The sequence below is a fragment of the Patagioenas fasciata genome, chromosome 3 (assembly GCF_037038585.1).
Source record: "Patagioenas fasciata isolate bPatFas1 chromosome 3, bPatFas1.hap1, whole genome shotgun sequence".
Classification (NCBI taxonomy): domain Eukaryota; kingdom Metazoa; phylum Chordata; class Aves; order Columbiformes; family Columbidae; genus Patagioenas; species Patagioenas fasciata.
In genome coordinates, this window is record NC_092522.1 from 29,706,501 (window position 1) to 29,719,705 (window position 13,205).

At 39.9% G+C, this 13,205-nt stretch overlaps 1 protein-coding gene across 2 annotated transcripts in view; it reads left to right on the forward strand.

Moving 5' to 3' along the window:
• Window positions 1-13,205, forward strand: part of KCNH1 (potassium voltage-gated channel subfamily H member 1) — a 185,953-nt gene that overhangs the window by 18,720 nt on the left and 154,028 nt on the right. For both annotated transcript variants that reach the window (XR_011738212.1, XM_071806014.1), the window contains exon 4: window positions 5,036-5,164. Coding sequence is in view for 1 of the 2 variants with exons in the window: in XM_071806014.1 (XP_071662115.1) it covers window positions 5,036-5,164 (129 nt within the window). In the remaining variant the exon portion in view is untranslated. The remainder of the gene's footprint in view (window positions 1-5,035; window positions 5,165-13,205) is intronic.

Genomic DNA, 13,205 nt, shown 5'->3' on the forward strand with positions numbered 1-13,205 from the left:
CTGAAGTGCTGCTGTCTGCATGGCTGCATGTAAGAAATGGTGGAGACACAGCACATTCTCCTGTCCTTTCCATTTCCATACTGCTTGACTGTTTACCTTCAGGGCAGTACCTGTCTGAGGACTGTTTGACTGAGATGTTATCAAGTAATGCAGAGGTTGTGCTGCTCTGAGGAAGCTTGTCCCACTTAGTAAGGGCAATGAAGACATCAGCTGAATTGTCAAAACATGTTTTTTTCATTGTATTTATAAACTAAGTTTGTTTTACTTTGTTGAAAGAAAAATTGCTGATTGCAGTTTTATTTAAGCAATACCCTTTTTGTACTTTTGAAACACAGCTGGTAAATTGACCTCTTTGATTAGATGGTTCAAGGTATGTGGAAAGAGTGCATTTAGACAGTGATTTGATATTCATTGTAGCCTGGTTTTGTTTGACAGGATGGAAAACTGAAGGAGGGGGTCATCAATATGCTCAGGGGGAGACAACCATTAATGAGGAATAAGGAATAGACCTTTAGTGTCTCATTCACTTCCATGCTATGAGAATTTCTGGAGGACCTCAACCACAGTTAAATAGCATGTTAAATGCTGGTGTTCCTGGCAAGGGCCTGAACGTATCACTGTTGAAATACACAGAACTGGAAAAGGGGAAAGAGAAGAGACAGTAATATTTGTGTTACAGGTGGGAAATGATAAGGTGTGGAGACATTTACTGTGTGTTAATCTGGAGAAGATTTGGCACCTGAATCATGGCTCTTAAAATTGTCTTGCCTGTGCTCAGGCTAGTGAAGACCATTAAGAGCTGTATCTATTAATTCTGGAATTAGCTACGTAACTTTAGTACCACAAGACAGGCTGCTCCTATGGGCTACTGTCAGAAGTTCATTGTAGACTTTAATTTCTTCCCAGTTCACACTGCTTCTCCACCAGCTTTGAAGTGACTCCCGTTTCTAGCAGGATTGGTCCTGTGCCATTAGACAAACTCTGGATTCTTTCAGCGTTGATTCCAAATCTAAGAGAAGCCAACGTGGCTCATGAGTGTTTACTTCTTTGTGCATTGGCATTGTAATTGAACTTCACCAGTGAGTTTGCCAGGATGGAGCACAAAATAAAAATGAAAGTAAATGTATTGTTGGAAACACTGGTAAACAGTCCCTGTATGGCTGTACATCAATGCAAACTGGGGGCATATGGGGAAATTACTCTTGTTTTACTATGAGAACTCTGAAACATGCTGCACTTTCTCCCACTGTCTAAATAACCTGTAGGCTGAATCTGAAAATCACATTTTTCATTAATGTTTGTGCCTCTTGCCAGTAGTGATCAGCTGAGCAGGACATCCGCTTTGACACCAAGAGGATGAGGGCTGCCTGTAGGAGGTTGAAATTCTAGTTTCTGACCTGATTTATAGGTGGTTTATACTTTAAGCTTTCCTGTTTAATAGTTAAATAAACAGTTTAATGTTTAAAAAGTAAAATTCTTCTGAAAATTAAAGCAGTATGGAGGAAAAAAGCTGAGCACAGCCGCAGCTTGGCTGAGCCTTTCAGTGTGTTCCCACAGTTCAGATCCCAGTTCTGCTATGAATGAGCTCCTGGTTGCAGACCACTGTGGAAAGCCCATGTAACCCAGCACTGTGAGGACTCACATCATGATTGTAGTTTTACATCTGCTTGTCTCCTGTTCACAGAAGAGACTGACAAGATGGTGGGGAACATGCTGCAGGGAAAAGTACTGAATAGTGTTGTGGAGGCAGATACATAGCCTGGCAGAATTTTCCATCTACTTTTTTCTGCTGTTGCTGTGTTACTGTGTAGATCCAAAACTGGAAGATGATTTTACACAGATCACCTGTGCCACCTTCATTTTGCATTCAGCCCTGGAATACACCCTGTTCATGGCACTCTGACACACTGGAAATTACGAAGGTACCCAAATAGTGACAGTCATCAAAAACACCTACTTTTAGCTATCAAGGATATCTGGCTAGCTCTTGTTGCCTGAGGGGCACATTGCTAAGATCTACACTTGGTTCTAGGTAAAACAGTGTCTTGGTTTGTTTTTACTATCAATAATGCAGCACAGGAGTGGGAGTCAAGGGAGTCAGAAAGTGAGAACCCTGCTGGCATGGGCTCCTTGCCCTGCAGCAGCCTTCTATAGGTTATCAGAAAAAGGCCTTCCTCTTGCTGCATTCAGAAAATGGTAGAAAAATCTTGCAATGACATATCATACCATAATCATGATGACAGCTTTCATCTGACAAATAGCTAGAATAAGAGGGTGAATTGCATCATTTCTGTTTCTGTGATGTGTACGGCATCTTCAAAAGCAGGGTAATAAGTTTTTATAGCTGTGAGAGGCAGAGATGAAGCTGAATATGTAATTCAACCTCAATCCTGTGAAGGCTAATATGAGCAGCCCATACCAAAATGGCTGTATCTTGAAGGAGCAAAACAATATTAAGTGTTTTTAGGGGAGGGAAAAAAATCCATAGTCAAAAAAGCAAATGTACGTAGATGGAGATCAAAAAACAAGGCTGCAAATGGAGATCCTGTCTGATTAAAAAGTTGCACTGTCAGTGAAGGGTGTTGAAGTGGGTAAAATCAAAAGCAATTAGTCATGAAGGAATCTCCATAAAAGCAAGATACGAATTTGATCATCCTCTGAATAGCTCATATGTGAAGACGGAAAAAACAAGTAGGCAAGAAGAAATGGAGACAGGCAATTTTAGGAGTTCCTGAGAAAGGGTAAAGGGTGTTACTGGCCTGAAAATTGCTGTTGGCTGCTTTGCAGCAGTGTCTTCTAAGCTCATTAGCAAGTTAGTGGTGATTTTTCTGGCACAGTTACTTTGAGGCTTTTATTGCCTTTAACATTATTGTTTGCTCAAAGTTTATTGAAAGGAGCTGTTTAAGAATGCTAACTCTTTAAAAAAAAAAAAAAAAAAAAATAAATATATATATATGCTCCTGAATACTTTCTGCTATGCAGGCATGCTCCAGAAATGGCCATCAGTGATTCTGTCTGGATTTCTCTGCTTTTTGAGCAGAGGCCTCCATGCATCATGTACCCTGCTGTTTAAGGAGGTGGCTGTACGTATGGCATGGAATCTCAGCCAGGGTTTGAAACTGCCTGTGCTATGCAGGCACAGTGGGAGCCTTGGGAGCTGAGCTCTGCATTTATGGAAGTCATCCATGGGTCTTGGAGATGCTCTGGCTTTCTGTGGCCAGAAAACGTTAAGCACAGAGACTGGGAAACAGCGAGGTGAGGCACCAGTAACAACATTATCTCTTGTATTAATTAGTTGGAAAAAACCCTGCATTTGTTTGCTTTTCTGAGCAGAAAATTGTGAACTACCTGAGGCTTCCTTGTGACCCTTGGACAGTCAGGAAGCACAAGTGGCCCTAGTTATAACTAACTATGGTATGAAATACAGCATGTAGTACTCATGTTAAAATACTGAGAAATTCAGGTGGAAGAGGGTCTGATCTCTAGCCTAGAGGAGCATCCTGTGGTCAATAAAGAAAATAAATAGGCTTCTAAGATGAACTCCTCTAAAATAGGCTTTCATGTGTGAGTGACAAAAATTACATGTAGTGCTGTTTATTCTGGCTTTCTGAGATGGCCAAAATCCTGCTGATTTTTACATCTCATATTGGCCCCTGGTATATAGACCCTTCTCTCAAACATAGCTTACAAGGGAGATGCAAGAGGAATGCTGCTCACAGCAAGCAAGCCTGAATTCTCTCTTTGGGTCTTACATTTTATGCCTGCAAAAAGCAATGGTGAGTTTGTTTTATCATCACTGAGGGTATAGGAACAGTCTGAAAAGCCATGTACAAGCTCCCTGCAGGCCCAGGCCTAGTGACCCTGGAGTCTCCTGATTGCCATGTACCTCACCACTGGAGAAGGAATAATCTTTTTATGAACAATATTAAGACTGCAGATTAAAAAATTGTGCCTTTAAGAAGGCCATGTTGTGACATAAAGAAGCCAACTGCTTTGTTCTGAGCCCTCAAATCCAGCTTATACTCAAATATTAGCAACATTGGTGTGGACTCAAATATCACTAGCATTGGTGTGGTGACTCCTGTGAAACGAGCAGTAGACACTGTCTTGTTATATGGAACTTCATTGCTATCAGTAGGACCTTTTCAGCAGAACTACCAGAGACTACCAGGGCAGACTGACAGTTTCTCTCAAGAGGATTTGTGTGGATAGATGTCTAGGAAAATTTACAGCAGCATCTGATGGGTCATTATCTGGGATCGTATTTTTCTGCAACGTACAGGCTGTAATCTCTCAAACAGTTTTGATTAGTAGTTCATCTACTGCAGTAATTAGAAAAGTACAGTTCTATGCCGTACAACTTACTCCTACCCAGAGACCATGGCCTGATTATGCTGGCCTGTTCTTTCCTGAATTTAGTGGGGTCTTGCTTCGCACTACAGAAGTTTTGAGCAGGCTCAGGACAAGGCAGTGCAGCTTGCAAAGGATTTTCCTTTCATAGGATGATTAGCAGGCTACACGAGAACTCCCAGAGCTTGTCTCTTGAAGCTGGGCATAGGCTGATGTGGTTGTCAGAGAACGGTGCTCCCTGTTTGCAGAGAAATATAAGGTCAGCTAAAACTGGTCATGCTTTTGAGTTGAGACCTGTATTATGGTTGTGGTCTAGGCACAGTTGGCCTTTTCTCAAGTCCTGCACAGAACCAGCAAGACTGTGTTGTGTGCACCCTTTGCACATACGTGGGACTCTTCTTTTAGGAGATTACAAGGCACTTCATAAGTTCAAGTATTTACTGTGTAGATGAAGCCCAGAAATAGTGAGTGATTCCTGAAGATTAAAAAACTAATCAGAGGCAGAACAGAGAACTTAACTAACGATCTTGTCAGCTGCTTTGTCAATTTTCCTAATAGGTGTTTGCAAACAACCCAGCACCAAAGTAACATTTGCAGATGGCTGATTTTGCAGTGTAAACATCTAAGCTAGCACATTTACTGTTCTGCCTACCATTGACCAACTTTTTGATATGTTTGTTTCCAGGAACGCCTGTCTGGTTCTTTGTGAAAATAGCTCCGATTCGAAATGAGCAGGATAAAGTGGTTTTATTTCTTTGCACTTTCAATGACATAACGGCTTTCAAGCAGCCCATTGAGGATGACTCATGTAAAGGTTTGTCTTTTTCACAATTATGTATTTATGCTGCTCCTGTCTGTTTGCCCTGGTCTTGGAAGAGCTGAAGTCCTTTAAATACCAAAGCCAAAGAATTAGATGTTAAAATAGCTTCTAGCTATGCCATGGGGAACTGCTTTTGCGCAATGAATGGTTGCTGATTTCTTGAGTGAATTGGCTCTGGCCTGCCCTGGAAAGGGTCGTTGCCAATGAAACTCCCAAGTGCTTCAGGAAGTAGCATTTACTTAGCAAATAGGTGCTGCTCTTCCTTTAAAATTCATTATTAATCCACACTCCAGCATAGCCTTCAAGGAGTCATGAAGTTGCTAAGCAGCCTCTTTGAAGTCAGAGGGAACCAAAGGGTCTTGGGCCCTGTACAAATTGTGCAAGACACTGTATACAAAACCTGAGGAATTAACCCTACTGGAGTCTGGCAAAGGTCTGAGTAATTTCATTCTGCCTGGCTTGATGTTACCATTATTATGGGTTTCCATATATTAAAGTTCTATACTAGTTTCCTTTAACATGTGTGAAAAGGTTCCCATTATCCTTAGTTTAATCAGGCTTAAGGTACCCTGGTGAGTGAAGTAGCATTGTTGTGTTTTGCTGTTAACCCTTTGCTGAGCTACACCGTGGACACCTGGAGCAAACTCAGCTGTGACAGCAGCATAAATTTGCTCTCAGGTTCAGATCCTGTCAGAAACAGACCTTTTGTACCCATTTGGAGAATTACAGAGACTTGTGTCCTCTGGGCTAAAAAGAAAACGTAAGTTCTCCTGTTGTTTGCATTTTTGTAGTATTTATTGATAATATTTGTAGTATTAAATTAAACAGGAAACTTACTCTGAAGGTGAACTGATTTACGTTTATGCTTAAAATGTTATTCTTTAAAAACGTAGTTTCTCGAAGTGGAAACACCTGTTACCATGAAAAAGGAAGTACAACCTTGACAAACATACCCTCTTCCAGGCTTTGTGGTTTATTTACTTTTTCTCTTTTTAATGGTATTTTTTTGATTCTTCGCTGCTTTAATGGAACTGAAAAAATGATCTTGTCAGAAAGGGTTGGGTCTACAGTATTTTTTTGCCACTTAGTGGTTTTCGCTGTATCCTGATGAGGACTGACAGCAAAGATAAATCAGCATGATGCAGTAAAGCTGTCTCTTGTTTATTTGCTGGGAGTGAAGGCCCTTGATTCATTTAATGAGTTGATAAGCAGGGCTTCCAGTCACAGCTGGTAGCTGTGTCTTTCCTCTTCATTTTTACATAAGATCCTTAAAGCGATAGTGATACGTAGTCCTGTGAAAAAAGTTTGTCCTTCACTTTCAATAGAACGAAACACTGAAGCACTTTTGTTTTCAAGGAAGTCCTTTTTAATTTTTTTTTTGTTTTGTTTTGGGTTTTTTGTTTGTTTTTAGATCTCCTTTGGATCTTGGAATCATACTGTTCTTAGAGCGATTGTGGCAATTCTTAGCAGCTCCATATCTGAAGCAATATAAGCACTAAACCTGCGTTATAAATGTACCAACTTGCAGAGGAGTTAAGATGATAAGCAAAATTCTTCATCTGGCCCATGGAAACTCACTAAGTGATTAACAAAATTTGTAGGCAGAGGAACTGGGCGAATTATTTAGAGGCCCCTGTTTCACAGCTCTGTACTTATTCTGAATGCTATGACTTTATGTACAGAAGAGCTGGTGCACTAAATGTGTCTTCCAAATATTGCTTCTGAATCTCCCAAAATTAATGAAGTTGCACCAGTTTCATACTGGTAAAGAGTTCTCTGTTGCTGTATACAAAAATCAAACATGATATAAATGAACCTGCACATTCTGTTCTAATCCTTAATTTATCCCTTACGCCTTTCTTGTCTAAGATACTTGCTATAGGCTAGCTTTGGAATTTTGTTGCATGTATTTCAGGAGGTGCTATTGTATCAGTCACTTGATGGCTGGATAAGCAATTTCTTGGAAGAGAAGAGCTGATTTGTCTAACAATTAAATAATTTTGCATGCATGACCATGTCTTTAACATTAGATCTCACTGTGCAATTGTAAACTCTAGGGGGAAAAAGACAGATATGGAGCGTCAGACAGTGGTCCGTAGTGGGCTCTTGGATTCATGGAAGATCTAAAAAATGTAAACTTGTATTAACTTTATGTAAGAATAATTTATTTTACAGACCTGAGCTTTGAAGAGGGCGTATTCCTTGCATGGTGTACAACATTACACAGGAATTTTGTAACATGCTTTTGAAGGATAGCAGTTTTCATAGGAATGTTTCCACATTCTAAAAGCGAGTGAGCTCCCAATCTGAAAACCTAAAACTATGAACTTAGAGATTTATCAAATAATTGAAAAAACTGAAAACTGATTGCTAAATCAATTATTTTTCCTTTTTTCACCTTCAGTCAGCTTTTATCAACTACTTTAAAATTAAAGTGTTTATATGTGGAATCAGTTTCCTGTGCATGTGACCACTTAATAGGTAAAAGGCTGCCTGCAAATGCAGATATTTTAATAACTTACATGTTATTTGCATAGTTGTAGAGTGGCATAGCATAAAGTATTTGAGTTTTACAAAATCAATGCCTGTGTGTCTATGTAGAGAATAAATTTATGTGGTACATGAACACAGTCAATTTAAAGAGAAACTGATCTGTCAGGCTACACCTGCTTAGCTGTGGTATATCTTAGTTTTCTATCACCTGCTGGCAATTTCAAGCATGATTGTTCAGCTGCAAATGATGTAGTTCCTCCTTGAGTGAAAAGTGTCGAGCTCTAATGACAGGTGTTTGACTTGTACACAAAAATGAATAGGCATCTTTTATCTGAAGGTGATTCAGAGACATAGAAGGTCCTAGTACCATTTTTTATTCTTAATAGTTTTTTACTAATAATATCAGACATTGGAAGAGATGAAACAAAAAATATTTCTAACATAATGTAAAAAGTAGTCTTCTATTTGTAGTCTCTTTGTTAATTGATTCACGTAATTCAGAATATGTTTAATTTATGACTGCCATAAGAGTTAAGTAAATTTGCTTTTAAATGCAACAACTTTAAAAATAGTGCTTTCTAAATAAAACAACTTTAAAATAGTGTGTCAGTGATGTTGATGATGTAATATTTTTAAACAGCCTTTTTACACTCTTTTTTGTACGCTTGCCCCTTTGAAAAAAAGTCAGGAAAAAATAGATTTACTTGAACAGAAGTAGGCGAAATCAAGCTATAGCATAGCTAAATTTAGCTTGTGAAGTGATAGGTCAGCTTCTTAGCTGAATTTAGAGTATATGCTATATTTGGAATTCATGCATTTTGTCTACATATGTCTTTTATGCTTTGAGGTCTAACACAGCAAGTATGAGAAGTTTGAGAATAGTTTGTAAAGTGGAATGCATCACTTTATGAAACCTATAATTTGTGCAGACAAATAGAATCTGTGCCTGGGCTCTGAGTAGCTAGTAAGAAGTTTGCCTGAACAGGTTTTGCATGTGTGAGTACAATGTGAACATATTCAGATGAATCTATGCTGCTTTATAAAAGTTTGAAAATTATGCTTTGGACCCTGATTTTTGCTTTAGGTACTTTGTTTTTATACAAAAAGGGGATTAAATTCAACAACACTGAATCATATAGGAGAATGGCTGTTAGCCTCCTAGCTATTGTAACCTCCTGTGCTTTGCAGCAATCACCAGTTATCATCTCCTCTGCAGAAGCAGTTTTATTTCATTTTGCAACTGAGCTGTCCTTTGCATCACAAACAGGGATACACAAAAAAATAATATTTTGATTGCTTCCTTCATCTTAATTCAGGGAAAACTCCAAGTGTTTCCTTTTTTACTTAGTTTCTTTTTTTGTTGCTGTCTAATTATTTGTTCCCTTTTTAAAGATGTATTTATATGAGCAGAGCCAGTGTTTGAAATATTGTGGTTAAGTTATACTCTGCTTTCATCTAGATGAAATGTTTTCTTAAAAAAGGAAACAAATGAAAGGGAAGTGGTGAGTATATTGAAAAACTTTGGTATGCTTTCCCAGTCCAGATGGAAAAATAAGACAGTTTTAGTCCTGAAGTTTCAAAGAGAAGGAGCATTGAGACTGCAGAGAGGCATGATGGATGTAAGCAGAGATCTTTGATGTGCAAAGAAACAAAGGTGGTTTCAGTGGAGGCAAGAACTGCTGGAATCCTGATTTATTGATACTTGCATTTGCACAGTTCTGTGTGAACAACAGACCCATGGCTTAATGAGCTTATTCTCTAGCAGGCAAAGATTCCTTGTTCTAGCTCTAGGAATTGCATAAGTCATGTATCAGCAACTTGATAATGAGGGTTCTGTGACTGCCACAGTTCCTAAAGTTTGAACTTATGAGTCATCACAATCAAATTGAGGAGAGTGGTAGAAAACAAGTAACTACCTACAAATAAATAATAAATGTTGCTGTGGATTGAGTATCAACAGATCATGCTCACCTCAAAATACAGTAAATTGATTTCTTCATTTTAAGAGCATTGTTAAATGGAGGTTTCTGCCTTAAAGAAGTCTTGGCAAGTTAAATATCACATCATGGAATGGAGGACAGCTGAAATCAGTGCTGTTAATCTTGAAGGCTTTTCATCCTTCTGAAGCTGGAGATGTTTCAGTGCCATCTTATTGCTTTGTCCTGGCATGAAGTTTTCTGCAGAACTGAAAAAGGAGATCAAACAATTATAAAAATAGGTTAGAACAAGGGGCTCAGGCAAGCACAGCCGCGGGCCTGGCATCCAGCTCTGTTTTGTACCTGAATTCCAAGCTCAGCTATGTGAACTCTTGTCTGTTTGAAGAGTATGTGTGCTTATATGAGAATCACCTAGGGTTGTTAGATTGCAATTTAATTTATATTTTCTCTGTTTCTAGAGGAAAAGAATGGATATAAGGATATACCAACTGCTTGTGTTGAAAGAGAACTCCTAATGCATATCATCTGGTTTCCCTGCCCTAGCAGGGCTAATGTCAATATATTCTTACACCATTCTGAAACCTGGTTTCTTGTCTTGGAAAGCTCCATCTTCTTCCTGTAATCAGCTCTGTGACCATGAGAATTTAATGTTTATGTTCTCTCCCGTGGCTTAAGTCCATTATTTGACCTGTCTTGGCTGGATAAATATCTAACTTGCTGTAGACTGTGTTTGTCCCCCGACTTCTGGAGGAAAAGTTGCAATACATTCAAGAGATACTGCTGTCTTTTCAAGGAGTATTAGAGAAGTTATCGTTACATAGGATTAGTACTGGTATTCTCGTTTTCATTTTTTTTTCCTATGCCAAAATCTTCATGTCCGCTGTAATTATACTTTGAAGTTCCCATATTTATATCTTCCTTTCACAGAAGAAAAAAAAAGGCAATACAAGGAGTAGAGTGTCCTATTCTAAAGATGAGATTCATACACCTGGGACATCTGCACAGTGATTTGGTGCCTGGTTTTAGGGATTTCATCCCATAATGGCATGTGTAACTGCTCGCTAAGCTCCCATGTGTTGTATCCAATACATAGAGAGAGTTAGGGTATATACTCACAGCCTGACATTTCCAGATCAGTGCTGGTTCAAAAAAATAAAGCAAAATAGCCCTGTCTCTTGACACAGTCTGTTGTCTGTAACAAGCAGTTATGTTTTTGTCAGATCAGAGTTTGCTGTATGTGGTGAGAGATCTAATATTCAGTTATTTTGCATACCACTTAGGCACACACAAATGTAATTTGCAACATTTAGGGCAGAGGAGTGGGTTAAGCTGGCCCTTTCAAAAGGAGATGGCTCTTGAGAAGAAGGGAAGGTACCTGAAGGTGCTCAGCATTCCTAGACACAAACGATGCCGCAGACTTGTCTGGCAGTGCCTTTGTGCAAGAAAGCTCAGGCAAAGTGCTTCCTTTTCCTCCTCTCTCTCTGTGTTTATGTCTGAACAGCCCAGTTCTTAGAGAACTCTATGGCAGGAAGAAATACACACTCAGAGTTTGTCCTCAGGTTTTGAATGAAATTTCAGGTCTTCCAGGAAAGTGCCCTGCCTGTTTTCACAGAATCACGGAATGTTAGGGATTGGAAGGGACCTTGAAAGATCATCTAGTCCAATCCCTCTACCGGAGCAGGAACACCTAGATGAGGTTGCACAGGAAGGCATCCAGGTGGGTCTTCAGAGAAGGGGACTCCACAACCCCCCTGGGCAGCCTGTTCCAGTGCTCCGTCACCCTCACCATGAAGAAGTTTCTTCTCAAATTTAAGTGGAACCTCCTGTGTTCCAGTTTATACCCATTGCCCCTTGTCCTGTCATTGGTAGTCACCAAGAAGAGCCTGGCTCTATCCTTGTGACACTCACTCTTTACATATTTATAAACAATGATGAGGTCACCCCTCAGTCTCCTCTTCTCCAAGCTGAAGAGTCACAGCTCCCTCAGCCTTTCCTCATAAGGGAGATGCTCCACTCCCTTCATCATCTTTGTTGCCCTGCACTGGACTCTCTCCAGCAGTTCCCTGTCCTTCTTGAACTGAGGATTTTGAGTTAGTAAAAGAGGCTGTCTCTATTAGCTGGCGTTAAAAACACTATGTGTCTGGTAAGGGAGGCAGATTTCGAGTTCCCATGTGAAGCTCGAAGTCTGTTGTTTTGTTTGTTTGTTTGTCGCCAGGGTTGCGGTTTGCAAACCAGCCCCCTCGGGCTGCCGCCGGCGTGGCTTGGCCTTGGCTTCAGCACCACGGCCAGCGCCGCCGCCGCCGCTCCGCCCGCTCCCGCCGCAATCGAGGCTGGAGAACGGGGCGCTTCGTCCGTATCTTCTGGGAACAAAGCCCCCTCGGGCCTCGGCAGCCTGGGTTTACGTCCCTGGTGATATACCCGTGCTGACAGCCTTGTCCCGTGGCTCTGTAAAACAGGAGGAACACATAGTAGTGCTGGCATTTAAGTTCCACAAAGCAAAGTTTTAGGTTCGTGTCAATCGCTGTAGCTGTGTTGGCTTTACAAAGGCTGGTCTGATTTGCATCAGCTGAAGATTAGCTGTTATGAATGGTTTCTCTAACTTGATCCTTTCTTTTAACCTTTACTGGCTTTAGTCAGAAGGTGGTAAGTCCTTCAAGCCTTAGCCTATCAGTTGTAGTTGGATTGTGATAGGACAAAGGAGATGGCCTCAAGTTGCACCAGAGGAGGTTTAGATTGGATATTAGGAAAAAACTCTTCACGGATAGGGTTGTGAAGCATTGGAACAGGCTGTCCAGGGAAGTGGTGGAGTTAACATCCCTGGAGGTGTTTAATAGACGTTCAGCTGAGGTTGTTAGGGATGTGGTTTAGTGCTAGAGTTAGGTTAGGTTATGGTTGGACTTGATGATCCTGAAATTATTCTAAGATTCTATTATTTCTTCATGTACAGTAAAGAATACTCATTTATAAACGTATCTGTTTAAAAAACCCCAAACCACACCCCTTTCCATGGAAATGCATTGTGAGAAATCAAGTGCTTTGGGTCAGGTTCATAACAGATACAAACTGACCTCCCTTGAAGTTCTGTCATGTTGATTTATTTTGCTGAGAAATAGTCCTTTACTATAGTAGCTCGTCTTACATGGGTTTATAAGGAAAGATCTAGCTTCCTGGATGGAAATAATTCAATCTATTTGTTGCTGAATACTGCCCAAAAATGTTGGCTAATTCTATTCAACTTGGCTATTAAATTACCTGTGACAGACTTGCTTTAAAACATACTTTAAGGCATAAGAAAATATTCAGTTTTATTATAGGTTTTGGAGTGGTCTGATGAATTTGGACCTTCCCTTTAATAAATGCACCATTTTGCATATTCATAAAGGAGAAAATGCTAAACTCTCTTTTCAGGTCTGCCCTGAAAGATCTTGTTCTACGCTGGATCCATGTAATTTGTTTAATTTTTTCGTGATTACCTCTCGAATTACCCAGTATGTTCCTGCAAGCTTCATCAAAGTGAGGTGTCAAGTAAAGATATGTTCAAAGTACTGGGTAGTATTTCAACAACTCATATTGTTGTGCTTGTCATGGATCGCTTACAGGCTAAA